Source organism: Bos javanicus, chromosome 24 (genome assembly GCF_032452875.1).
Source record: "Bos javanicus breed banteng chromosome 24, ARS-OSU_banteng_1.0, whole genome shotgun sequence".
NCBI lineage: Eukaryota > Metazoa > Chordata > Mammalia > Artiodactyla > Bovidae > Bos > Bos javanicus.
In genome coordinates, this window is record NC_083891.1 from 19,847,527 (window position 1) to 19,875,109 (window position 27,583).

At 53.9% G+C, this 27,583-nt stretch overlaps 1 protein-coding gene across 50 annotated transcripts in view; it reads left to right on the forward strand.

Annotated features, from left to right (window-relative positions):
• Positions 1 to 27,348, forward strand: part of CELF4 (CUGBP Elav-like family member 4) — a 312,480-nt gene extending 285,132 nt beyond the window's left edge. For 5 of the 50 annotated variants that reach the window (XM_061400428.1, XM_061400430.1, XM_061400435.1 and 2 more), the window contains exons 8-13: positions 825 to 974; positions 4,983 to 5,048; positions 6,540 to 6,623; positions 11,589 to 11,732; positions 16,936 to 17,107; positions 25,871 to 27,348. In XM_061400428.1, coding sequence (XP_061256412.1) covers positions 825 to 974; positions 4,983 to 5,048; positions 6,540 to 6,623; positions 11,589 to 11,732; positions 16,936 to 17,063 — 572 coding nt within the window. In that variant the 3' untranslated portion in view covers positions 17,064 to 17,107; positions 25,871 to 27,348. Of the gene's footprint in view, positions 1 to 824; positions 975 to 4,982; positions 5,049 to 6,539; positions 6,624 to 11,588; positions 11,733 to 16,451; positions 16,531 to 16,935; positions 17,108 to 23,829; positions 23,916 to 25,870 lie in introns of those variants that run through there. The other 45 variants (XM_061400443.1, XM_061400445.1, XM_061400451.1 and 42 more) reach the window with 15 other exon arrangements.
• Positions 27,349 to 27,583: the final 235 nt, after the last annotated feature.

Sequence of the window (27,583 nt, forward strand, 5' to 3'; positions counted from 1 at the left end):
CAACCTGGAGACACTCCTGATGACCTCAGGTCCTTATCCACAGAGAGACCCTCCTTGCTTCCTACCTGAAGAAGAAGGCCCTTCGCAGCCTTTGGGGCCTCAGCACAATAAAGACACTACCCGCACCTTGGTTTCCACCCACCTGGTGTAGGGAGGGCGGTGTGTTGTCATCTAACCCCAACTTTACCCTCACCATAGCGAGCATCACCATTGTCTTAACTGGAGGCCGCCAGGGTGTCTAATTTGTGTATGAAAAGGGCTAAATCTGGACTCTACAAAGGCCTTTCTCCCTCAATGCAAAAAAGTACCACAGTTAAGACTCCCTCCACCTGAGTATCCAGACTCCCTCATGGGAAGGCAGATCAGCCCATCAGTGATCCAGTCAAGATAGCAGACAGCAGAGCCACAGCTTAGAATCCCCTTGGTGGCCAAACAAGGACCAGTCCATCCTGACTTAGCTGGGGTAAGCATGAACCATCGAAAAAGACTAAGAGAAGAGCGACTGTGGTCAAAGTCATGGACACTTAGAGGTCTATGTGCTGCAGCCCCAAGGTCGAGCAGTCAGTGGTCAGGGAAGTCTTAGTAGGGAACGTGGGATTTGGACTCCAGTTTGAAGTATAGATACAGTTGGGATGAGTAGAGTTGTTACATGTAGGGAGATAACCCAAGGCCTGATTCACAGATAGGACTGAGTTGGTGTGTGAGGTCCAAGTCTGTGCCCAGGCCCTTGGAGCCAGGGAGTGGAGATCCACGGGTCGACCTTCATTGCCTTTGTTCTGCCTTGTCTCTCCTCCTCCCCCTGCCCCCATCACCTCTAAAACCAGGTGGCAGCACCCCTCCAGGCATCACTGCACCAGCTGTGCCTAGCATCCCGTCCCCCATTGGGGTGAACGGCTTCACTGGCCTCCCCCCACAGGCCAATGGGCAACCCGCTGCAGAAGCTGTATTTGCCAATGGCATCCACCCCTACCCAGGTAAGCACATCTGGTTCCCCTTCCTTCTCCATGAGCCATGCTCTTCATCCTTTCCTGTGCCTGCCCTCACTGTTAGCATGGGAATGTGTGGGCCCTGCCCTCTTCTGTTCTGTAGTGGAACCCCAAATGTGATCAGGGAGAGCCAGCCTCCTGCCCTCCTTCAGGGAGCTCCTGATGGGAGAGAAGACAGATTCGTGGGTGTTTGTCAGTCTGATGGGTGAGAAAAAAAACATTCCTGGGGCTCCCTTAAGGGAGAGAAGAGAATAGATGAATCGTCCAACCAGGTAGAGAAAGGCTAGTAACTGCAAATTACTTGATGGTGAATTTGACCCAAAGAAGTGAGGGGATAGATGCTAAAAGAATAATTATATTTAGTTTTAAGTAGGACAAGACTCTTCCAGGAAGGAAGTGGAGGTATATAGATTGCTAGACTGGTTAGTACCTATTACTTCGGTCCCTTGGTGCATGCCAAAACTGTGGTCAGCACCTTGAACAGAGGACCAGAACCTTGGACAGCTCCTGGGTCCTGCTTGAATTCTGGCACACAGGAAGATCCAGGAGGCGTGCCCTTGAATAACTTTCATTTCACTCCAGTTGCTCAGTCGTATCCGACTCTTCACGACCTCATGGACTGCAGCATGCCAGGCCTCCCTGTCCATCACCAACTCCCGGAGTTTACTCAAACTCATGTCCATTGAGTCAGTGATGTCATCCAACCATCTCATCCTCTGTCATCCCCTCGTCCTCCTGACTTCAATCTTTCCCAGCATCAGGGTCTTTTCCAATGAGTCACTTCTTTTCATAAGGTGGCCACAGTATTGGAGTTTCAGCTTCAGCATCAGTCCTTCCAGTGAATATTCAGGACTACTTTCCTTTAGGATTGACTGGTTTGATCCCCTTGCAGTCCAAGGGACTCTCTCTTTGTTCCTTTAAAATTTGAATAACTTTGTTCCTCTAAATTTGGCAGTTCTCCTGTGGTAAGACTGCCCAGTTGACTTGAAGCAGGGCCTCTCTCTGGTCTTGAGGATGGGCTGGCATTGGAGCAGGGAAGGTGGGCCCAAAGGCCTAGAGTAGACTGGTAAGAGGCAGTGCAATAGAGATGATGAGAGCTGTGTCCTCCTTCTTGGAGGGCAGGTGATGAGGTCACAGAGTCCCCATAAGCCTCAGTAAGTGCCCAATCTGTGACAGACAAAAGGGAGGCTCCAGAGGAGGGCAGAACATGATCTGATCTCTGAGGAGGTCAGAATCCAGGCAGGAGCACAGTATGCATCAACAGAATAATGAGGCAATATGGTAGAGCAGAGTTTCGTCAAGAGTGAGTGTTCTCTGACTTGAGATGCTTGAGGATTCAAATGAAGGGAGAGTTCATTGTGCACAGATGAGCAAGGAGCAGTGTGCTGTGGAGGGGCTGTCCTGGTGGGGCAGGGGGTGTAAGGATGTTGACTCAACTAGAGCAGAGGAGGGCAGCCTTGGGGGGCACGTTAGTGCTCCACACTCTAGTTGCCCACCAGAATCTACTGTGTGGCCTTGCAAACCCACAGATGCCCAGATTCTGACTTCAGCATTCTGGAGTAAGGCCCAGACACCCAGAGAATATACAAGCTCCACCAGCAGCAGCAGAGGACAAGGTCACCGTGCCAGAGAGAAATAGAGGAGAATTTCCTGACTTTGAACTTGGAGTTGCTCTTGATCCCCTCCCAGTGTTTTCCCACACCTCACCCTCCAGTGCATAGCAAAGAGGTCAGAGAAGCCTATAGGATGAAGTGACAGGGCCTAGAGGAGGGTCTGGAGTGTTGTTGAAGGGCAAAGGCTCCAGGCTGGGAGGGGCTTGGCAAGCTGGAGGTGGGAGAGACCCCACCCATCTCAGGGACCTGGGCTCCTCCTCACTCAGGCTTGTGGGCTGGGAGATACAGTCCCCAGCACATCTGAGTGGTTTCACTGCCCCCTCCCTTCCCTGCCCACAAGCCCATCTGGATCTCTGGATTTTGACAAACCTGTTCTTTCCCCACCCCCACCAACATCTGTGAACTATTTCCCTCATGGAATTTGGAAGGGTTTCTCTCCCCCATTTGTAACAATCTGGCACATCCCATAAACAATCCCCTGCCAGAGCAGGAGGGAGGGATGAAGGGAAGGAAAGAAAAAAAGTAGTACATTAAAAAAATTAATTTACCATCTTTAAATGCGGAGTTTGGAGCTGCTGTAATGAGCGAGATCCTTCAAAGTGTTCATTCTTTGGCAGTTACTAATGAGGTCATTAAGCAGAGAAGTGGAGAGGAGGCTCGGAAATGCTTTTCTCCACTACCTAGCCCCAGGTAGCATCTCTACTCTCCCCTCTTGCCCTCGAGATCATGCCGGAAGCACACAGTGTGGCCTTTACTTAACACCCTGAAGGGGTGGCTCTTGAAATGATAAGGACTGTTCATTCCTCTCTGTGTCGCAGTATTTGCGGAGCACTTGCTGTGATCCTGGCATCGCTGCAGAGGGACCTGCCATATAAGTCATACCCGTTATGTTTTGCGTAGGGCCCAAACTTTGCCCAAAGAAGAGATATCTTTTTTCTAGCTAGCATAAAGGCAAGTTCCAGAGCTGGGTAGACCGTGAGGACAAGCAAGATAGCTCTCTCTCTGGGGATATAGGGCTGGTGCAAGAGTCAGGTGGAGAGGGAGCAGGCAGTCACATGGCTAACCATCACCACCACCACCTTCCCACTGGGCACTCCAGTGCCCACCCTGGGGGAAATAGAGGGATAGGTTTTGTCCTGGGCAACCCCAGGTGGGAAGGAGCCTGCATCCTTACCCATCTTTAGCTCACCCCTCTGAGTGTGCCCTCCCCCAAGGACCTCTGGCCCAGGACTTTCCCTTGCCCCTCTGACACCCAGTGCTGTTGTTCTAGTGTGACTTTACTGAGAGGTTCAGGGGAGGGAGCTCAGACAGGAGGTTTGGGCATTCTCCCTGGTCTACTGGCCCCAGAGCCTGGCATGGCCAGTTAGCTTGGCTAGCTTGGGTCACCAGGCAGATAAACCTGGATGGTTTCCTTTCTATCTCCCTGTGTTCTCCAGCTGGCCTCAAAGGTAATGAGGCTGGATATGTCCCCACCCACGTCCCTGGGCCCCCGAGGCCAGCCCACTCCCACTTCAGTCATCACTGACCTGCATCACCAAAGGCAAGTTCACCACCGGTCCATGCACCATCCAGCCTTTTGCCCACCACGTCTGCAGACACCACAAAGGCAACTGAAGTGAACCGAGCCTGTTCCCCGGCCCAGCTTCCCCGGGTTGCTTGCCAAAGTATCAGCCTCTGGTCCTCTGGCACTGGGTGGTGAATACCCAGTCATGAGATCGGGTGTGATAAGACCCTTGGTCTTCTGGTTCCCCGGTGTCTGTGGGCACTGTGGGGCAGATCTCATTTGTGTGGTCGGTCCTACCACGGGCGTGCCCGGGAATGGATGACCTCTGTGCCTCGTGCAGACTCCTAAAGAATTTGGGAGGAGGTCCCTCTACTTGAGCAGGCGTGGGTGGCCCAGAGAGAATGGCAGCATGAGGCCTCCATGCTCTTTCAGCTTCTGCCCCGAGTTGTGCTGGGCACTAGGGATAAGTGAGGAGGAGACCACCCTCCTGACAGCCTCTGGCCTCCTTGCCTGCTCTCAGGCAGCCCTTCTCCAGGGCCAGGTCCCTCGGGTGTCTCCCCACCCAGCCCCTCATGGTCGAGCCCTCCTCTGTTGTCTCCTCCCCGCCCTCCCCAGCCTTCTGCATGAGCCCCCCAAACCAGCGGCAGCCTACATCCCCCAACCAGGGGGAGCAGCCTACCACCGTCCTGAGGGCCCCAGACTGGGGAAAGGGCCCCCCTCCCAGCCATTCAGGGAGCCTGCCTCAGATGTCCTGCCCCAGGACAGGGACCGCGGTGGCCGGGAAGGCAGTGTGGCCGCAGCAGCATCTCCAGGGGCGTGGCGGGGGAGGGGCTGGTTTGGGCAGGCATTGCTGACCTCTGTCCTTTGGCTCCCCTGCAGCGCAGAGCCCCACAGCCGCGGACCCCCTGCAGCAGGCCTACGCCGGAGTGCAGCAGTATGCAGGTCGTTAGTATCCACGCGTCCCCACGGTGGTCCCCGCCTGCGTGCACCTCCCCGTGCCTGGGCATCGCCCCACCCAAGCCTGGGCTTAGCAGTGTGGGGGGTTTGGGGGAGTGGGGAGGGACCGACAGGGAGCCGTGGTCCTCCTACCAGGCTGCCTCCTTCTCTGCGGGTGTCCTTTGGTGATCAGGCAGAGCTTGCCTCACCCTAATTCATCCTGGCAGTGGTGGGGGGGTTCAGAACTCCATTTGAGCTGGTGAGCTGGGCTAAGCTTTAGCCTTGCTGTGAAGCGGCATCTCTGAGGCCAGATGTCCTGCCCCCATGGTGCTGCCAGGGCGGGTCTGTCCAGGGGCACCAAACCTCCCCCAGCAACACCACGTGAGACTGGAGCTGGGGGGCCACTGGCCCAGAAAGCACAGATGCCGGTTTGAAGGAGGAGAAGCAGCTTCCATTCCCCTACCCCCAGCTACACACAGGCAACAGGAGTGGGGCCCGAGCTAGGAGGACAGGGGAGTACAGACCGCCAGAGGCAGAAAAAAGGAGAAGCGGGCAGGTGGCCTTGTGTCACTGAATGGGGAGGTGATGAGCTACTGTAGGAAGCCCAAGGCCAGCTGTCAGCCACACTTCTGTCCTACCTCTGGGCTAGACAACACACACATGTGTACACACACACACACCCACAGTCATCTCTGCCAGCCAGGTTCCTGCTGTCTGGCCCCATCAGGGTCCCTCCTCATTGCGTTCAGATGAGCTGGCAGTGTCTCCCTGGAGGGTAACGGGGCTGCCTGGTACATGGGGGCCCGCATGAGCTGGCTGTCACCTAGAGTCCAGGGGAAGCTCTCTTCCTCACCTGCTGACCCCCCTGAACCCCTTTGGGAGCCAGGCCAGGCTGAGGAGGGTCTAGCCAGTCCTGTGCCTCCTCTGACCCTTTTTCCATTTGAATATAGAAAGCATCAGATTTGTTCAACTCAGTCTTCGGCCCTTGGGGAACCAGCCACTAGCAGGGTCCCAGAGGCCAAGCTCACACCTAGGGTGGCTCCCCACCTCCCCCACTGGTGCCATCTGAGCACTCGTGAGGTGGCGTGAGCCCGAGGCAGCCCGGGCTCAGAGAAGGGGAAACCTGGTGGGTGCCAGGTGGTGTGGGGCCAGCCTTTCCATTCTGATGTTTTTGGTTATCCGTTATTGTGGATTATCTGCACACATGGGTTGTCCATTGTTGCAGATTAAACCTGCCTCCCCCAGGCACACACATGCATGCACACACATGCACGCACATGGGGGCCCGCGTGAACACATATGCAACTTCTAGACTTCCCTTTGCTGCTTCTCCTTCATTACTGCTAAAAACTGGCTTTACGTTAAAAATGCATTTTTTTCGCTGGTCTGCTTTGACTGCTCACCACTGAAACTTCTCTCTTTCTTCCTGCCTCTCACTCTGTCTCTCTTTGTGTTACTGTCACCGTCTCTCGCTCTTGCCTCTTCCCTTGGGTCCTCCAGCAGCCGCCTACCCTGCTGCCTATGGTCAGATAAGCCAGGCCTTTCCTCAGCCACCTCCAATGATCCCCCAGCAACAGAGAGAAGGTGAGTCTGCCAGGGGGGCTCCTATGCCCCTCCCCCTTCTCCCCCCAAAGAGGCTGCTCCCCCAGGCCTTTGGCGGTGGTGTTCTTTTGGCAAGGTGACCACATCTGCGTTGTGCCGAGGGTGAGGGGGGCTGCAGGAGTGTGAGAGGCGGCGCGGAGGTGCACGTCACAGGCAACTCTGCAAACCCCAGTGGAGGGAAGTCAGGACGGGGGAGGCCTGGACGAGGCAGGGTAAAGGACTCGCATCTCCCACAATGGGCAGCTTTTGTCCAGCGGAGAGGAAGGGGAGACATAGGGATGCTCATGGCTGGGGTGGCGGGCAGGAGCGGGGAGACCAGTTCATCTAGGACAGAAGCTGTGCCCTCTCGGTGAGCAGGAGAGCCCACCTGGAGCTTCCAGGGCAGGATCCACGGGTGGGTGAGGGGTTGGGGTGCTCTGGTGTAGGCCTAGTAAAATAAGGGGATCCCAGAAAGCTGCCTCTGAGGCCCTGCTGTGAACAGGGCGACAAGCCAATGGGCCTTAGATGCTGGAACCTCCTAGAGACCCTCAGCGTCCTCCCATTCCAGAGTCTGGAGCCCCATGGGGACTGGATAACAAGTCCAAGCTCGGGGATGCTCACAGAGCCCCGTGTGATGGGATCTTGTCTCCCACCCTATGAAAAGGGTCACTCTGCCAGTGAGGCCACGATACCCGCCCCAGTAGCCCACATGGCCAGAAAGGACTAGTGGTTTCCAGATCGTTGGCTCGTAGTCCTTGCAGCAGACAGTCCCAGAGCTATGGGAGGTGGGCTAGTCCTGGAAAGGACCTCAGGGTCTGTTAGTCCAAAGCTCTGTGGTCCCAAACAAGCCCCAGAGCCTGGATGGCTGAGAGCCTGGTCTTTGAAGCAAATCCTTCTAGGTTTGAGTCCTAGCTTGGCCTCTCTTCTCTCAGCTTTGGCGTCCTCACCTGTAGAATGGGGACAGTGGTAATCATTCCCTAGAGGGGTGTGAGGATCACCTAGCTCAAGACTGTCTCAGTGGTAATCATTCCCTAGAGGGGTGTGAGGATCACCTAGCTCAAGACTGTCTCCAGACTCCAGCAGTCACCTGCTGATTTCTCACTGTGCATGCCGCCCTTCCCTCACCAATTGGTCACCCCCTCCAAAGTCGTATGTGAGGTGTTATCTCAGTTCATGTGCATGGGGCAGCTCCCGAGACCTGTGTCACCATCTTCCCAGGGCCCGTGAAGATGCAGGAACCTAGCGGGGTGCACAGTGAGGCCCCCTGCTCACTCCTGCAGCCACGCGCTGCTGCAGCTCCAAGTCACACCTGGGGCCGTCGGTGAAATGGGGGTGGGGGATAGGGCATCAACTTGCCTCTGCCAGCACGTCCCCTCCCTGGGCTGTGGCCCTGGAGCCTGCCCTGCCCTCCTCCCTCCAGTCCATGCCTTCCAGCACCACATCAGTCGGGTCAGAGCCACAAGTGGTGGGGTGCAACTTTACCCATCCCAGGCCCAGAACTGTGCCCAAGGGCCCTTACTGCTTTTGTCACCACCGTGACTTCAGGCTGACCCACCCTCACCTTGTAGTCAGTACCCCGCATTGCTCTGGCCTGTGGCTCAGAGGTCTCTACACACACACACACACACACACACACACACACACAGCTACAGGTCAGTGCTGCTTGCCCCAACACACATGACAGCCCCTCCCACTGGCCTAAACCCATTCCCTTCATCTGCTCCCTGTCCTACCCGCTACCTCACACTTTGTACCAGCCCATGCATCTAGCTCCAAACTCTTCCACGTACCTTCTCTCCATCTCAGAACAGCTTCAGGCCCTCCCATCCCCATGCCCTGCTCCCCAGAGCAGACCCTGTGTGGCCAGTCCCTACTCCGGCCTCCCCTTGGGCAGGGGGGCCTCCTGTTGTTGTCCCCACCCTCCCTGACTTTGGTACCCTGGGGGAGCAGGGCAGGGGGAGGGGTGAGATGGGAACCCAGATCTTTAGAGAAGTACACTGCATACAGGGGCAAGCTCATGGTGCTGGGAGTGGGGTCTTTGGGGAATTCTTTGGGGTCCTGAAGGATGAGGTCTTCAGATTTGGGGATGGGGAGATGGGTATCCAAGGCAGGGAGAACAGCAGGAGCAAAGGCAAGGCATGGGTGTTGGCAAGTATGAGGTAAGCCTGGAAATGGAGTGGGATGGAGCCAGAACAAAGCCATGTCTGGTGTTGCATGAGCTATGAACTGGAAGGCTGTGTTCCTCCAGGCGCCAGTGGTTAGCCTCTTTCCATGTAGTCACCACCACTTGTGTCAATGCCATTGAAATACCAGGACACGCTGGCTGCTGGGCAGGAACCACCTCCCAGCTCTCTTGTCTTTGATTTGACCCTGAAAACAGATGCCTGAAGCCCCTGAGGCTGTCTGCCCACAGACCACCTGGGTTGTTGTGCAAAGGGATGTAGTGTGTTCCAGGGCCATCACTTTCTGTCTCTGGAGCTCCATTTCTCTTTTCTCCAAAGGCTAGGTTGGACCAGATTGATATCCAAAGCCCTACCGTTGTGCTATCTGGATGCTCGATAATCTGGGAATTAGGGAATGCACTGAGGGCTCCAGGGTAGCCCGAGAATGACAATGTGTAGGCCCACTGTTGGGGATGAGGGGGCAGGGGGCTAGCCTGGGACTGGGAGAGCCGGTCCTATGGGGTTCAGCCACACACCATGCTGAGGGGACTGAGTGCAGAGGCTCTGCCCTCGAGGCTCCTCGACTCTTTTAAGGAGAACAGAAATAACATCCATACCAAGCAGCTTGCAGGACTTGAGCTTGTAGGGAGGCCCCCAAGTTCAAGGTGGGTGTCAGCATGCAGGGAGAGCAGAGTAGGAGTACAGGGAAGGCACATGCTCCTGCCCCCTAGAAAGTGCCCCCTTCTGGCTGGAGAGAAATCTTCCCAGACCTACTGGAGAAAGAGCCTCAGTATTGCCCAGAATATGGGCTGTGGGAGCCCCAGGCCTGTGGGGACTCAGGTCTAGCTGGGGACCATCAAGGGACACATCCATAGGGTATGAACCAATGAAAACATGCCATGGTTGGAGGGGACGGGAGGTGGGTGTGGAGGGGAGGAAGGGCCACCAGGGCTTGGGGAATTCTGCACCGGGACCCCTGGCAGTGTGTGAGGGAGCTCGCTTGCGCCTGTTCTGAAAGCGCCGTTCAGGGAGGGAGGCCAGAGAGTGGGGATGGGCAGATGGTGTGGGGCAGGGACCAGGGCCGAGGAGGTCATTGGTTCAGAGGGAGGCTTTGGTGGTCAGAGGACTCTTGGCTATCAGCTGTGACCCTCAAGGGCACAGAAATAGAGGGAAGATGTAAAAATAGAAGTCAGAAGTATGTCAGAAGTAGTTAGGCTTCCCAGGTGGCTCAGTGGTAAAGAATCAGCCTTCAATGCAGCAGACATGGGTTCCATCCCTGGGTCAGGAAGATACCCTTGAGTAAGAAATGCCAACCCACTCCAGTATTCTTGCCTGGAGAATCCCATGGACAGAGAAGCCTGGTGGGCTACAGTCTATGGAGTCACAGAGTCAGACACGACTTAGCAACTGAGCACACACACACAGTTTAAAAGGTCAAGTTTTATGTGGCACACTCTATTTTAGATGCAAGAAAAAGAGGAAGCAGCTTGGAGAGATTTCTCATTCAAAGAGCTAAAACTCAGCGTTTTGGTCATTTAAAAAGAAACATGTAAACTGAGCTGTAACCGAGCTGTAATACAGGTCTGGCGTTTAAACTGAGCTGTAATGGAGCTGAAACACTCCTCTGTCTGTCGCTTCAAATTTTTGCTGTGGTGAGACAGAAACGAGGAAATTACATACTCCCCTGTCAAATTCATATTTAATTTTGAAAGAAACTGCCAATATGTTTTAATTTTTATAAAAAATAAATTTATTTTAAAAGAAACATGTAAATCTTTAGCTATCTGAAAATTTCTGGGGCACTGAGATTTATGATAAGGAAGTAGAGAGAGAGGAGGACATAGCCCATGGAGACAGACAGCCTGGGTCTGGGTTCATATCCTGGCTCCATCACCTACTAGCTATGCAACTTGGCAGGAGACTTAACCTCTCTGGCCTCAGCTTTCTTATCTGTAAAGTGGGGATGACAGTAGCCTCAAGGCAGCTGTAAGGATTAAGTGAATTAACATATACATAAAGTGTGCAGAGCACCCTGGCATGCAGTTAGCACTACAGAAGTGGCAGGGCTCTTATTGTTGAAATGGGGAGTCTTTTAATATGATGAAGCTGGCGGTACCCTGGCTTATGGGAATCCCATCATGAAGCCTTTGTATGAAGCCCTTTCTGCTCACCTGGCTTGCTGGAGCAGGTGGGATAAATCTTGGTTTCCACCTTCAAGATTAGGGCTGACATTAAGGTTCAGGGCAGTGGAGGGTAAGGCCTTTGGGGATCAAGTGGGAAAGAGTAGCTGCAGGCCAGGACAGAGGATGGGGATTCCAGGCCCCAGAGTCCTGCCTTTGGCCGGGGGAAAATGGGGAGTGAGGCTTGCAGAGACAGGGCTGCCCCAGCACTTCCCTCCATCCTCCCCTGGTGGGGGGGTGGGGGTGGGGCTGGGCAGGCCTCCCTACCCACTGCCTCTCCTCAGTATTTCTCCTCCAAGACTAATCAGGCATGTTCACCCCATTCACTGGGTGCCTCCACCCCTGGAGCCCTAGAGTTGCCAGGCACCCTGTGATGCAGAAAAGACCATTGAGGCACAGAGAGGTTCAGAGACTTGCTCGAGGGCAGAGTGGAGACCAGAGCTCAGACCCGGGGCTCAGCAGCTCCCCACTTTTTCGTGGCCGCTTTTGGACCTTGGATGAGACCCCCCTCCTAACCTCGCCCCTACCCCTCCCTGCTGCCGCTGCCTAACTCGCTCACCTCTCCTCTGTCTCTCTCTTCCCCCACCCCGCCATCCCTCCTCCCCTGACCCCCCCCTCCACCGCAGGGCCCGAGGGCTGTAACCTGTTCATCTACCATCTGCCCCAGGAGTTTGGGGACGCTGAGCTGATGCAGATGTTCCTCCCTTTCGGTAATGTCATCTCCTCGAAAGTGTTTGTGGATCGGGCGACTAACCAAAGTAAATGCTTTGGTGGGTAAAGATAACAAACCAACTTCACCTAGGACAGGGTGGTGCTCGCACCAATTTACCGGTGTCCAACTGCTTTTAACCTGCTCCTTCACATCGCCGCCCCCCGCCCCCACTCCCAAGTGCTCCTGTGCCCAGCCTCCAGCCTCCATCTCTCACCCTCTTCTCTCTTCCGTTCTTTGGTTTCTTGGCTTTCCCTGCCCACTCCCATCCAGTCTCCTACCCACCACCCCTAGTTCAAGAGAGAGCCTCCCCTCCCAGCCCCAAAGCTCAATTCCCACCAACTGAGAAGGGAAGGGACCTGTCTTGGGCAGGAGGAGGAGGGGCAGGGAGCAGAGCCTCACAACAGCCATTCTCCCAGCATCCCTCTCCTCTCAAGGCTACAGTGGCCCTGGGGGTCAAAGCTGAGCATGATCCTTGGGGTGGGGGGTTCACCCAACCAACTGGGGTAGGCCAGTCACTACCCCGCTGGCCCCTTGGCCTCCTCTGTCCATCTTTCTGTCCTGTGCCTGCCCCCTTCTCTGTCTACCCTGCTCTTTGCTCCCCTTTTGCCATCCAATGCACCCTCCTCCCCGAACCCCCACCCCTCAGGCCACCAGAGCGAAACTGTCAAGGAATCAGGAAGAGGAAACTGGTCCCTGCCCTCAGGAAGCCTCAGGTCTGAGCTTAGATGAAAATCATATCTATTCAACGGCAGTGAGATCTGCCAGGCACCAACTAATGAGGAATGAGAAAGGCAGGTGGATGCAAGCAGACAGAAGGGGAGGGAATTCCAAGCAGGGGGAAATAGAATGGATGAGCATATGGGGGCTGGGACGAGGAGAGTCAAAGGCTAGTGAATGAGGAAGCTGGAGGCTTTGGGGAGAAAGGAAGGTTCAGGGGAGACCAGCTGTGAGGGCAAGTCTGCGCTGGGGAGGGTTTCAATCATTCAGGTGAAGATGCTTCATATGATGCTGTAGGCAGTGGAAGATGGGGGAGTAATGGGATGAAGATACCTTTGGGAAATTCTCCTGGACAGAGTGTTAGATGGGAGATGAAGGACCTGGGAGGATCTAGGAGTATGGTTGTCAGATAAAACACAAGATACCCAGTTAAATTGGCATTTCCGATAAATAACATTTTTAGTATACATATGTCCCAAATGGGTCTTCCCTGGTGGCTCAGAAGGTGAAGAATCTGCCTGCAAGGTGGCAGACCCAGGTTCAATCCCTAGGTTGGGAAGAGCCTCTGGAGAGGGGAATGGTAACCCACTCTAATATTCTTGCCTGGAGAATTCCATGGACAGAGGAACCTGGTGGACTACCATCCATGGGGTTGCAGTGTCGGACACGACTGAGTGACTAACACACACGTCCCAAATATTATGTGCAATGTGTTCCATGCAATATTGGAGACATACTAAAATAGTATTTATTGCTTATCTGAAATTCCAGTTCAGCTGGGCTTCCTGAGTTTCAGTTTGCTTCTTCAGACCTCCTGGAAACCCATGTCATCCCCATACATCTCTTCTCCACTCCTCCTTGGTCCCTCTCCCACCTCTTCTGCCTCCATGAAAGCTGCTTTCTCAGGTCTGATCTACTCCTGAGTCCCCCAGAATTGAGGAGTCTGGTCCCCAGACAGCCACACATGGAACCAGAGCTGAGTCAGCCCAGTACCTCCCGGTTGACCCCCAGATTCAGGGGCTGTGAGGACAGAATAGGATCCTTCTTTGACCACGGAACCTGGGTCCCCTCTTGGGGATGGGGGAGGGGAAAAGGTACAAAAGTGCAGAAGTGCAGGAAAGCACGCACGTGTTAAGGAGATTTCAGTTTGGAGACCAGCTCTCCAGGTCCATGAAGGGCTTCAGGGTGGAAATGATGTTCCCCAAGGCAGTCAAGATCTTTGCAGTGTTCCTTCCCCTCTGGCAGCTGCCACTAAAAATCTGTGTTACTTCAGAGGCATTGAGTTGCCCAGCAGCTCATTTCTCTGGGGGCTGGGAGAACAAGGCCAAAGGAAAAGACCGGGGTGCACCCCTCCACTGTTTGGTGTTTCTTCTAATGAATTACAATTATGTATGTAAAAACAGCAGACTGGAGATCAGCTGCATTTGGTCTCTAAGTAAGCCTCAGATGTCTCATAAGTCAGAAGAAAACTGCAAAGAGCCCAGACTATGCTGGGTACCCAGGCTGGAGCAGGCTCAGTCTGCAGCCTTTTCCTCTGGCATCTATGCTGTGCCGCTCCCTCCAGTCAACCCCAGATTATCCTTGCCATTAGCTCGTTCAAGTTCTCCAGCAAAGACTTTTGCCCTACTTTTTCTGGAAGTCCTCCCCCGTATACCTCTGCTCTGGTTCTTTCTCTCTTCCTGAACAAACATCTAGCACTGAACAACCACCAGCCTTGAGAAAGGCCAGGATCCCGCCCAGCTGGCTGGCCCAGTGGCTCCTCCTTCACTCTCTTGGGTTCCCTCCCTTGCTTTGGCAGCCCAACCTGTGCATCTCCCCAGCACGCACTCATGGGCAAGCTTACTTTCTGGATCTCAGTGTCTGCATTTGTGGAATGGGGATTTCAGCGGTCAGCTCTCAGTAATGCTGTTAAGGTTACACAAGACATTCCATGTGAGGGACCTAGTCAGAGCGGACCTTCAGGAGGTGCTAGGACCCCTTTTATTCCCCCCAAAAGGGCTGTGTTGCTCTACACATGGTCCTCTGTGAAAGTGAACTCCTCAGAGTCTTCCCTTGGTCTTTATAACCACAAACAATCTTTTGGAGGCCTTCGTGAGCAGCACAAATGGTTTTTGTGTTGGAGGAGGGGCTGGAGGGCTGCCAGGAGGGGATCCTGCCTGCACAGCCTTCACGGTCTGGGAGGCAGGCACCTTCTCAGGGGCGGGAGGAATGGGGCAGGGGGCTCTGAGAAAAGGGACACAGCCCTGGAAACCAGGTACATGGGAGATGGTGCCCAGAGCCTTGCTAAGGGGGCCAGTGGGGAGATGCTCCCTGCCCTGACTGCTAGCCAGTTAAGAAAGTTCAGGAAGAAAAGTTCCTTGAGCCTGGAACCCTTCCCAACCCCCAGGCTTCCAGTATTCAGCCTGAGGCTGGGCTTCTTGCCTCCTCCCGGAACTTCTCTCACTCCTTTTACACCTTTGCCCTACACAGCATCTCCAGCCCTTTTTATCTTTGTCCTGTCTCTTTCCCACTTTGTTCATATTTGTTTTTGTTTTTTTTTTTGTGGGGGGTAGCTGTCACCAACAGTTAAGCTATCTTGTCCTGGTAGGAAGGGAGGCTTTTAGCTTGCCTAAAAAGAGAGCAATGTAACAGATGCACCATTCACACATTTGAAAACTGCTCTGCTGACAGCTTGACTGTAGTTTTATGGGGAAGGGATGGGCCAGGAGGGCATGAGAGGGGGAGGTGGAAAAATGACTCACATTGATTTCCAACTATGGATAATCCAAAATCCTTCCTGTGTATTTTGGTGTATAGATGAATACAGATGTTGGATATGTTGCCCTGGGCCCAGCTGTGTCCAGTCTCATCTGAACTCACATGCTAGCCCTCCTTGAGTACACTCACATGTACCTGCACACATCCCTCCCCCGTCTTTGATGATGCATGGTTGCAAGAGAAAATGTGCAGAAATGCAGGAGGGAGAAAGAGAAGAGGCCAGAAGAGGTAGTGTCCGGGTGGAGGTAAAGGGGAGAAAGGGTCACCACATGGGGAGAGTGAGGGAGGGGTCTCAGGCAGGACCATGGGACCACAGATAGTTAACCAAGAAACAGCTTTCTACCTCGGCGGGGTCTGTACATTTATCCCTTATATATCTAATGGCCATTTGGGGATAAACGCCCCAAATAAGGCACATTTGCAGGATGGCCAGGAAACTTTGCCAAGCGTAGTTTCATATTTGCAGGATCTAAGTCCATTTTACCAGAGAAATGGCCTCCAAAGTCAAACAAATTCCAGGAAATACGAGGTTTAAAAAAAGCCATAAAGAAGAGAGAAGCTGGGTGGGAGGGGGATGTTTTTGTTGGTTAATGTGCCAGAAACTGTTCCAGAGTGACCTGGCTACAAACCCACCTGACCACAGAAGGTCCTTTCTCAAGGAGCACCGTTTGAGCCGTTTTGGGAAATGCTGATGTAGTGTAGTCTATAAATAGGAGATGCATTTTAAGTTCCAAAAGGTGTCAACTTTGGGAACCTAATCCAGTCCCACCTGGGAACTGCTTGCTTCAGGTGACTGGGAGCCATGGATGGTTCTATATCGTTGTCCTGGGATGTTGGGAGGAGTGAACGTGTGACAAGCACTTCTGCAGCCTGTAGTACACGGAGAAAGCTCTCAGCGAATTTTCGCTAATAGTGTCAATTTGTACTATTACTGTCACACCCTTATCAGTGCTATGAGAGGTTCACAGGGGACGCGTCAGCGGGCGCGTGCTTAATCCAGGGCAAGAGCCGCTGCTCCAGGATGGAGTTGTACTAAACATGAAAGGGTGGTGCGGACGGCCTCTGGGACCGAGGTGGCGTTTCACGCGAGCCAGTGTGGACTAACCCGGGTGGCCACCCGGAGCCTGGCTGTGGGGCGGGGGGGCTCGGCCTGGACGGAGCGGGCGGAGGGTCGGCGGGGACCCCGCCTCGGCCCCGGCCCGTGGCCGGCGGCGCTCGCCAGGGGGGCGGCCGGGATCGGCGGCGGCGACGTTCGCTCCGGGGCGCCTCCCCTCCCTCCCCTCGCACTCCTCTCTCTCCCCAGGCCGGCCCCCCGTGCCCTCCCGCTGCCAGGCCCCCTCCTGTCAGGGAGGACAGTGTCCAATAAACTCCTCCGCCCGCAGGTGTGTCCGCCCTCTCCCACCGCAGGCGGGGGCTGAGGTGCCGGGGCCGGCCGGGGTGGGGGAGAGGGCGCCCGGGACAGCGGCGCCGCCGAGAGCCGAGGCGGAGCGGGGGCGGCCCGCCCGGGGCCGCGCGGGTCGGTAGCCTGGAGCCTCCTCGGCGCGGCCCCGGAGGAGGCCGCGCGCACAAGAGCTGTGGGGGAGGGGTGCGAGACCGAATAGGGGGCGGGGCCACGAGGGGCGGAGCCTTGATCCCCGCCCCGCCCGGAGGTTCGGCGGGAGTGGGCGGGGCCTCCGCCCGCCCCGCCCCGCCCCCCGGCGCCCGCCTTCTCCCCTTCCCCTCCTCGCCCCCTCCCGGCCGGGGCGGCCCCGTGGAAACCCAGGCCCTCGTCCCTCGTGTCTCGCTAGGCTTCGTGAGCTTCGACAACCCGGCCAGCGCGCAGACCGCCATCCAGGCCATGAACGGCTTCCAGATCGGCATGAAGAGGCTCAAGGTGCAGCTGAAGCGGCCCAAAGACGCCAATCGCCCGTACTGAGCGCCGGCGGGAGCGTCCCCCGGGGGAGACCAGGACTCGCACAGGTAACCGGGATCGGCCGGGGCGCGGGGACGGGGAGGTTGGGGAGGTTGATACCGGACGGACCCGCCGCCTCCTCTGGCCTCTGTTGCCTGGACCCTCGTTGTGCCTTGGACCCGCTGCGCCCGGCTCGACCTGCTCTCAGGGGGCAGGCGCAGAGCTGTGGTCATCCCCGGCAGAAATGGGTATGGCCATCCCCCTGCCGCAGAGCCAAGAGGGGACAGGAGGGAGGGAACTGCTTTGAGAAGGTCTACACTGGCAATCTTGTTTGCCAGAAGTCCTGGGGTGAGCCAATGGCAAGCTCAGGGCTAGGAGAGTTTGGGTGGCATAGGCTCTGTGGTGGGGAGCTATAGACATGTGCTGGGGCCTTCTGTCAGACTCCCTGGCTCTCCACTCTCCAGCTCTGGGGGCCTGTCAACACTTGACCGTCTCACTCCTCCAGTTCCCCACAGCTCAGTCTGGAGAGGCGGGAACAGGACTTTTCAAAGAGAACTTTACCAAAAAAACAAGAGGGGACAGAGGCTGAGGAGGGTGACTGTATGTACGGGGCTGGGGCCACTTACCCTGCCCACTTCCCAGAGCCCGTGATGAGTGGACAGGTGTCACTTTTCCCAGCTCTCTGAGTCCTGCCTTAAAGCTGGAGGCACCATCGGGCCACTCCTCCTCCAGGCCACATACTCCCCTGGATGAAGCAGCTTCCTGGGGCGGAGTTGGGGGGAGGGAGGTGGGAGATGTGCCTGGTCATCAAGAGTTCACCCCCAGCCTGGCTTCCCCCACTGCGGTGCCCTCCTGCCATCCCAGCTTGTTCCCTGGCCAGGGCCAGGCTGCCAGCCCTCTGCCGCCTCCACAGTTCTGTGGGTCAACTACTGTTAGGAGCTCAGCATGAGTGATACTGATCAAAATCCTTGTCCTTAGCAAGGCAGACAGACATCAAACAAGGACATACGATCAAAGAGTAAATTGTATAGGGTGTTGAAATTGTTGGTTACAGTTAAATCAGGTAGTCAGGGTAGGCCTTGCTGAGAAAGTGACACTTGAGCAGAGATCTGAAGAAGGGAAGACAGGGAGCCATGCCAGGGGCCAGAGGAGTATGGTGTACAGGCTCCAAGGTGAGAGCCAAGGCAGTGTGTGCACGGACCAGCATTAGGCCGAGATGATGGAGAGCTATGGCAGGCTGGGGGGCGGGGGAGTAGAAAAGGAGATCCCAGAGGTGAGGAGGGCCACCTCGTGAAGGAACCCAGTCAGCTGTGTGGACTTCGGCCTCTCCGCTGAAATGGAGGGCTAAGGGAGCCACTGGAGAGCTCTGCGGGGCACAGGGCTGTGGGTGACTTGCATTTCAGTAGGATCGCTGGCTGCTGTATTGATAGACTGTGGGGCCACAAGCAGAGGTCTAGTGCCTGGACTGCTCAGTCCCGGGGGATAGCAGTCACTCGAGGTGCTGTGAAGGAGCTGGTGCTGTTTGGAAGGAATTCAAGGGGGTGTGAGAGAAAGAGGGTTAGGATGGCACTTGGATTTCTGGCCAGAGTGACTGCAAGAGCAGAGTAGTTGTGACCTGAGATGGAGAGGGCTCGCGAGAAAGGTGAGCCACGTGACAGTTACACCTTCCAGTGAAGGGTCAGAGTCTGGAGTCTGGGAGGGAGGGCTCCAGTTTCCCAGTCTCCTCCCAGATCCCCGCACTGCCGGTAGGACCCCTTTTGTCCACTTGGGAGCAGCCATACTCACCTTCTCTCCAAGAGGTTTTCTTGAGCCTCTATTCACAGCAAGGCTAGAAGAGCGAAGTCTGCCTCCCTTGCTTCCTGACTTCCAGCTCCTGCCCATCTCTGGTCTGTATGAAATGCGCATGAGCACGCGTGCACATGCACGCACGAACACACACACACACACACACACACGCGCGCGCATCCATTCAGAGTGTGGGCAGTTTTTGTGCTTAGTTCCGGGATACGGAGATGCATGGTCACCATCCTGCCCGCATGGAGCTTCTGGCTCTGTGGCAGCCAGCAGATGGTGCACAGGGCACGTTTCCAGAGGACGGAGGGACAATGCAGTGGAAGAGCCCTTTCGTGACATGGAGCACTTTTTCTTCAATAGGTTAACTCTGCCGTCAGGGCATGACCTGGGGCAAGGTGCTTCCCCTCTTGGGCTTGCATTTCTCCAGTGATGAAACCCAGGTGCTGGAGCCACCACAGGAGTTTCCAGGTGGTATGCTGGGGACTCATGCCCTGGGATTCTGTGGCTCCCTTGACAGTAGCCTGTCTTAGCCTTGTTGACCTCGACGCAAGTAAGCCCCAAGAAAGGAGAGGACATCTAGGTCAGAGGAAGGGGCGAGAGAGGCGGATTTGTTGTTTGGGACAGAAGGTAAGAAGTGGCCCCCAGGGTAGAACCAGTTAGCAGTCGTAATTGTGGAGTGGGCTTAAGAGAAATAGTTTAAAAAGCAGAGTGGTTCTTCTACCAGGGAATACAAAAGCCAGAAAAGATGAGAACCACAGGTTTTCACACTGTGCTTACCATGCACGAGGCATTGTTCTTGTAGCTGACAACTCTGGAGACATAACTGTATACTTGACGCTGCCTATAAGGTAGGCAGTGTTGTTATTCCCATTTTACAGTTGGAGCACACACAGATTAAGTCACTTGCCAATCAGCTACTGAGTGGTTGAGTCATGATTTGGGGGGCTGCTTAACCCCTTCAAGTAAGGAGAATGATAAACACCCCTGTATTCTCGCCCCACCCTCTCCTACCCCAGACATCCCCCTTCTCTGGGGTCAGCCATCTGACTACCCCTTCACTAGGCAGTCTCCTACAAACACTGTGATGTCACATAATCCTTATGCTTCCCTGGTGGCTCAGTGGTAAAGAATCTGCCTGCGAATGCAGGAGACGTGGGTTCGATCCCTGAGTCAGGAAGATCCCCTGGAGGAGGATATGGCAACCCTCTCCATAATTCTTGCTCGGGAAATCCCATGGACAGAGGAGCCCTGGCAGACTATAGTCCATGGGTCATGAAAGGGTGGACGCAACTTAGTGACCAAACAACAACACGTAACTCCTACATTTCAAGTTGACCTTTTGGCTACAATCACAGGATTTTAACAAATGGTGCATTCAGGCTTTCCCAGCCCAAGGCTGTTAGAGGCTGTAACAGAAGGCAGGTGCCAGCTAAGGGACAGACTTGGGGACTGCAGTGGGAAGTGGCTGCCAGCAAGGGAGGGAGGAAACAGCTATAAAAGCAGCTTAAAGTTGCATGATTTTACAGACCGACAAGGGATGTTTACAGATGATGAGTTCCAGTTACTCAGAAGGACAGAGTTCATCTGAGCAGGGGCTCAGGGGGCATAGCTAGGTGTGAAGAGGCCCGGGGAAGGGGATCTCAGAGCCAGTGGTGAAGACAGAAGGCTTAGAGGTGGCCAAATCAGAACTAGAGTGAGGGGGGTCTGGGGAAGCAGAGGGGCCCTGGGAGGGCAGCTCTGGGAGGGAAGTGTGGTTGGGCTCTGGTTCCCCTGAAACGAGGCCTGGGTAGGATGCAGTCTGTGCCTCCTGATGGTTAGGTGGGTTCCTGGCATCCTTGCAGCCCCTGCCTCTTATCTTGTGCAAAGATGGGAGTTTCTCCAAGAAATCTTTACTGGGAAACTAAGAGGAAGGAAACAGGCAGAAGCATGAACGTGATCAGGTCCAGGCAGACATCCAAGTCCCTTGTCCCACCTTGGAGCATGCTGGGCTTGAGCTGAGGGCAGGTGCCTGGCTGTGTAGTTCTGCAGGGGGAGAGCTGAGGGGGAGAACGTACTCAGACTCCTTGGGAGCCCCGTGTCTCTGGACCCTGGGAGCCCCGTGTCTCTGGACCCTGGGAGCCCCGTGTCTCTGGATCCTGGGAGCCCCGTGTCTCTGGATCCTGGGAGCCCCGTGTCTCTGGATCCTGGGAGCCCTGTGTCTCTGGACCTTGGGAGCCCCATGTCTCTGTCTCTGGATCCTGGGAGCCCCATGTCTCTGGACCCTGGGAGCCCCGTGTCTCTGGACCCTGGGCTTGGATCTGAGTGTGCTTTTGCACAGCGTCTGCTCCGAGCTTTGCAGGCACAGGTGCTTCGGGTCAGACCTGCCTGGTGCTGGGCTGTGGTTTGGGCCTGAGCCTTCTCTGGCTGGAGGCCAGCTGTGTTTAGAACCTGGCATCTAAATTGGCTCAACTTGACCATAACTTGCTCAGGCCTGATTTCAAGTTCCCCATGCTGGTCAGTGACCCTGCTGCCACGTCTAGGGCTGGGCCTGAAGAGGCTTTTCCAGAGGGCAGCCAGGCAGGGGTCACAGCAGGCAGAGGGGTCAGTGTTCTCACGTGAAGGGAGTGGCCAGCCGGCAGAACCCGGGGGAGCCTCTTTAGGCTAAGTATGAGAGTGTGTTTGCGTGCTGGGGCCAAGTGTGTGTGAGAGAGTTCCCTCAGTGGAGCTTTGGGGAGGGGCTGTGTGGAATCCCCAGTGTCCGCCAGAGCCAGGCCCTGAAGGGAGGCTGGAAGAAAGCTGGCAGCCAGCCAAGGAGCCCAGCGGGTGGGGAGGAGTGGGCGTCCCAGGACTAGGTGGGAGAGTCCCTGGGAGTCCTTTAGGCACACTTGCATGGCTGACACCTAGTGCCCTCTGTGCCGCGTGGCTTGTGGGATCTTAGTTCCCCCGCCAGGGATTGAACCTGGGCCCTGGGCAGTGAAAGCGCAGAGTCCAAACCACTGGACAACTAGGGGGTCCCCGCAGCCCCGGCCCTCAGTTCTGAGGCCTCTTCTCCCGCCCCACGGGCCTGCCAGTTGGCTCTCACGGGTGGTGGGTCTGCGGGTTTTCCTTGTGGAGGGGCTGGGGCTGCGGGCGGGCCTTGGTGGGCCCTGGTCTCAGGGAGGGAATCTGCTGCAGGAACAGCCGGACGGCAGGCAGGGCCGGGCTCTGTGCAGGTAGAGGGGCCCAGGCTCCTCAGAGAAGGCAGAGCCGGGGGCCAGATTGAGGCTTCGAATCGTCACCTCTCAGCTATGTTGTATCTTATCTGCAGCGACACGTCACAGTCTCAGGCTTCCCTTCCACACGGCCTGAGGGAAAACCCAAAGCTGAGAGCAGGAGCCACTGTGGGTAGAAGCCGGGGACATTGGAGACCAGCCTGGTGCATAGGCTTGGCACAGGCCGGGGTGCTGCAGGTGACCAGGGACTGAGGGGCAAGCTCAGGGGTAACCAGGAGGAGGGGGTGGGGCTGGGGACCCCCAGGGCCCTGGGTGGGGGCAGAGGACCCCAAATGGTGAATGAAGCGTGTTCAAGACAACTCAAATTGGAATAACTGGATGGTGCTTCCGAGAGGGGGATCTCAGCCTGCACCAGTTAGGGCTCCATCAGTAAAGAAGACAGTGAGAAGGGTCAGTCTAGAAAGCCGTATGTGGGGGGATGTAGGGTGTGAAGGAGCCAAGAAGGGGGAGGCAGGGGTAGGGGAGAAGCAGAGGAGCAGGGTGACAGCCGCAGGGACCGGTAGGGAGCCAGGCCCGTAGCTGCCCCTCTCCAGTGGACTCTCCTTTTCCCTGCGACTTACCCTCCAGGGTGCCCTAGCCTCCCCCGTGACCCTTTCCTGGGTCAGAGCTTTGAAGCCTCCCAAAGGCTTCACGTGCCAGGACCCCACCTCACTTTGGGCCCCCTTGGGAGCAAAGCAGAGTGAGTAAGGCAGCCGTGAAACACGAAATCAGCTGTGCCAGGGCGTGTTTGTAGAATTCCGAGAACACTGCCGTGATGGACTCTAAATCTCACAACTGAGAGTGCTCGTTTTCTGAAGGTTCTGAGGACCGAGGGCGGAGGCCGGGCAGCAGGGGGCAGGCCCGCGGCCTCCCGCAGCCTCCTGGCGCTCTTAGCGGGGAAGCCCTTCCCTGGGGACGGTGGCCACTGCGGGCCCGGGACAGGGTGGGAGGCCGGGTTGTCGTGAGTGTGGACCGTCCCGGGCAGCTGAGTGTTTCCCAGACGGACCCCCAGACACAGCAGTCACCTTAGGCAGCCTCTGACCCACCCGGCAAATGGGAGCCAGCCGGTCAGGCTCCCTGTGCTGACCACAGGCTGCAGCCAGGAAGGCTGGGGAGGTGAGGCACGCTCAGCCCCTGGGGGAGAAAGAACCAAGGAGGGGGTCAAAGCAGAGAGCCCGTTCCCCTGACCTGCTCGCCGGCCAGGGTGGTTTGAGGGGCTGTTTTCTTTTTTTCTGGCCCCCTCGCCAAACTGCCTGCGCCCTCCCTCCTGTTACCCGGAGCGTGACGGATGCCCGTAGTGGCCCTGTGTGAGGTTCTGCTGTTGTTCACAGTGTATCACCTGTCTGCATCAACAACCGTGTGTGCGTGTGCGTGCGTGCGTGTGCGTGTGTGTGTTGATGTGCCCATGTCGTTCGTCTGCCGCTTCCTCCATCCTTTTGGGTTTTTTTCCGTTCTCTTATGATTTGACTGCTGTTCTCTCATCCGAGCTTTTAGATTGATGCTGTGGTCTGGTGCTGTATAAATATTTTTCCTTTTAATTTTGTTTTAACTTCTTCCTTGCCCGTCTTCACCCTCAACCCGACTCTCCCTGTGCCCCCCACCCGCTCCCCACAATCCCCGACCCCTCCCACCCTTCCTCCTCCTCCCCGCCCTTACCCACACTCTTGTCCTCTCTCTCTTTCTCTCTCTCTCTCTCTACATATATAAATATATATATAAATCTTTTCTTCTTTTGTCATTCAATCAAATTCCAACAACCCAACCAGGGCCAGTCAAATCCACCACAGTCTCGCGCTGAGCTAGGAATAAAGTTCACGTAATCACATGAGAGTGGAGAAAACAGTCCCCCATCCGTAAGTTCAAATCAACTCAAAGTTCACAGTGTGACATGATGGCGTCATGTAACAAGGCTAAGAATCGGTTGCATGACAATTGCCGTCAAGTTTCGTGGAGGTGCTGTGATTGGAGCGTTTTTCTTGGATGTTGTATCAGTTGATGATTGGCCAGTCATGATCACACGTGCATTTTCTTGACTTTTGTGCTGCCACAATCTTTTTTGCTGTGCTCATTTTCGTTTCGTTCTTGGTGCTTGCAGTGGTTTTACTTTCTGTTGTTTGGTTTTTCTTGTTCAGCGTTTTTTATGCTTCTCTAGATGTCACATAGAGAAAAAAAAAAGAACAAAAAAAAAATAGTAAAAATAAAGATGAATTCCCGAATTATCGGACATGAGATCATTTAACTGTGCAAACCATTAATTTTTTTTCTTAAAAATAAGGAAAACACCTTAAAAGTATCTATGCGTGGTTGATTTACTTGCACTTGAAAATATTGTGATTTTATTTTTTTCTAGAAATTTGGGGGCCTTTTTCAATTGACACTTTCCTAGGTCTGGTCTTTTTCAAGTTAGGCTATTTTAAATCTCACTTCAAAAGGAAAAACAAAAACAAAATCTCTACAGTAACAGAATGATTAAAAAAAAAAAAAAATTCTAAACCAAAAAACTAGAGCTCAAAGCCCGAGGCCTCTGAGAGAGAGCCCGGTCACAATTGTAAGGTTTGTATTGTAGCTACTTCTGCTAAATTAAATGTGGGGAGGGGAGGTGGGGGACCTGGGGCTGGGGGCGGGCTTTTTGGTTGGTTTGAAAAAACAGTACTGACAAAAGCAAAATGCACTTTTTTGTTTACAACTGAAAAAGGGTCCTTGACAAGTGTTTTTTAATTTTATTATTATTTTATTTGGTGTTGTAATTGTTTAGATTGCTGTGTACGGTTTGCTGTTTGTTGAATCAACAGTGTGAAAAACCTGCCAGCATGGATTGATATACGCATGACGTTGTCCCCTCAACTGGGGGCTTTGCAGTTCTAACTCTCTTGATGTAACCAGTCACCCCCATGTATAAGTGGAAGCTGCTTGCTAGAATGGAGACGAGTCTCATTTGTTAATTCACAATGGTTAAGCATTCTCCTTCTGATTCTAGTCAGATCATGATTTTTTTTTTCTTTGAAATGCAAAACAAAACACCAAAAAGCCACCATTCAAAACAAAATCGAGAACTGTCGGAGTTAATTTAACTGATGATTAAATCCGTTCTAACTTCTTGTAGGTTCTCCCATCCACTTCCTCAAAGTGCTGAATTTCCTCTAAATTCCCTGGCATGTATGAGAAAAACATTACGTGTGTCTGTGTGTGTGTGTATCTATGCATACACACACACACATATCCATGTATATCCACATATGTGCAGGTGAATATCTTCTACACATATATCCAGATATACATATATATACATAGCCTCGCAAATAGTTACTGACCTTGGGAAAGAGGCAGTTCGCTTGGAAACTGGGCCAGGGTTCTACAAAATTCACGTCACGGACGCGGGGAGGAGCGGGCTGGGCTGCTAGATTTCTGCCATCTTGTTTGCTAGGCTTCTGTATACATATTGTATCTGGGCTAGATCCCTCAGAGGTCAGTTTAATGATGAAGTCATACCCCACAGTCACAAATTCTTCCCTTAGATCTAGCCATCCCCCAATCCAGAACTCTAGAGGAACCCAAATCAAAAACCCTCTTCTCTGCCACAGCCATCACCTATAGCCCTCCCAGTGGTTCTTACTCTGAATACAAGAGTCAATTTCTTTTTTTACGTATCATGATCATGACTAATTCTCATACTGGTCTCTTCCCACTCTCCCGCCATCCCCCCCCAGAGCTCCCACCCTAACCCCCCGAGGCAGGTTCCTTTTGGTGTTTGGATGTATTTTGCATTTCCTCTCTTGGCTTAATCAGCCCCGATTTTCTTCATTTTAGGGCAGGATGCTGAACGGGCTACATTAAAAAACAAACCTCTCTCTATATATATTTATAAATGAGAACTGTTGGATGACACCTTTGACATATCAGCCAATATCAATCAAGCTGAAGACTCCAGACACTCTCTGTGACTGTCACATTTCTTCAAGGAAAGTATAGCGTCTATGGAGTTCAGAGGGCACGTGTTTGGGGGAAAAATATGTATATGACAAAGGGAAGAAGAAGATGAAGAAAAATGAGAAGAAAAAAACAAAACAAAACAAGGCAACTTTCAAACAAAATAACTTGAGACAAGGTGGGGAGACTGCAGGGCTGGGAACTGGGAAGGGCCGCTGCTTCCCGATCCCGGGGCTTTTCCAGCCCGTGGGCGCCTGAGGCAGGCTGGGGCAAGCGGTGTGGCTGGCGGGGCCTGGTCCCCAGGGGGCGGCTGGGAGGTCGCCACTGAGCATCTCTATCTGTCATTCCTTTAGCTATTTAGGGACCAAAGGACCAAACTTTTTATTGCAGATGTGTAGCTCTAGGTCAAATAGAGGGGGACTGGAGGGGAACCTCCTTTCTGCCTCACGGCTGTTCTTGAAACAGCTTAGAGCGATTCTATGAAAAAAAATGTAATTAAAAAAAAACAAAAAAAACAAAAAAAACAAAAAAATTTAAAAAAGGAAAAATAATGCTTCAATGCTTTTAAAACAGCAAGGTAATAGTTCTTTGATACTTTGAGAGGCGCTTTGATTACCCTCATTCAAGTCTATGACACTTTCCTATGGTTTTCTGTATTATATGTCTGGATGGAGCTGTTAAGATGAACAAATCGGTGGATGTTTGGGGAAAGCAACAAAATACAAAAACTCCTTAACTGTGAAGTGTGAGAAAACGAGGGGAACAAAGGGGGCTGACAAGGCAAGATAATTGTTGTGAAAAGTCTGTAAATGCTTCTAACTTCCCCCCCCTCTTAAAATCATAATAGTTGTACAGAATTTTAAAAAGGAGAAGTTTAAAATACCTATATAATAGAAGAAAAATTAGAGGAAAGCAAAAAAGAAAAAAAAAAAAAAAAAAAAAAACCTATAGAAGTTAGCGTTATTGCTAAAATCCCAGATGTTGTAGGACTGTACTTTTGTAGAGTTTAGACTGAGCATCAATCCCTTCTCCCCGCGAGTGCTGCTGGACGCCGTTGACCCCGAGGGCCAGGCCGGACCCGCCCAGAACCGTGGGCCTCGGGCTGCCCACCGCCGGTGGAGGCCGCGCCGCTGGCAGGAAGGCCCGCCGCCGCCGCCGCCGCCCTCGCCTCGCTTCGCTCCGAGAGCTGCGCGCGCTCGCCCGCTCCGCGCAAGCCCCGGACACCTCCGCTTCACTCGCCTTCCATGCTTGCTCCAGAGACTTTCCGGGCAAGGGAGACCTGGGAACTTTCATCTTAAAACAACTAAACAACACACACACACACAAAAACCTTAACAAGAGAGAAAAAAAAAAAACAATCTTTGAAGAATTTCTGAAACTGTTTACAAGGAATTTTGAAAAACAGGGATGTTTAAATGATGCCGGCTCTGTTTTTCTGTAAATAAATTTGCATATTTTGTAGGACTTTTAATTGTAATGATAGAGAAAAAAACAAGGAAAACTATTTAATGAAAGCACGATATTTATCTTTGGTAAATGACTTTAGAGCAGTTAAAAAAGACATTGCTTAAAAAAACTCAGAATCAGAAAAAA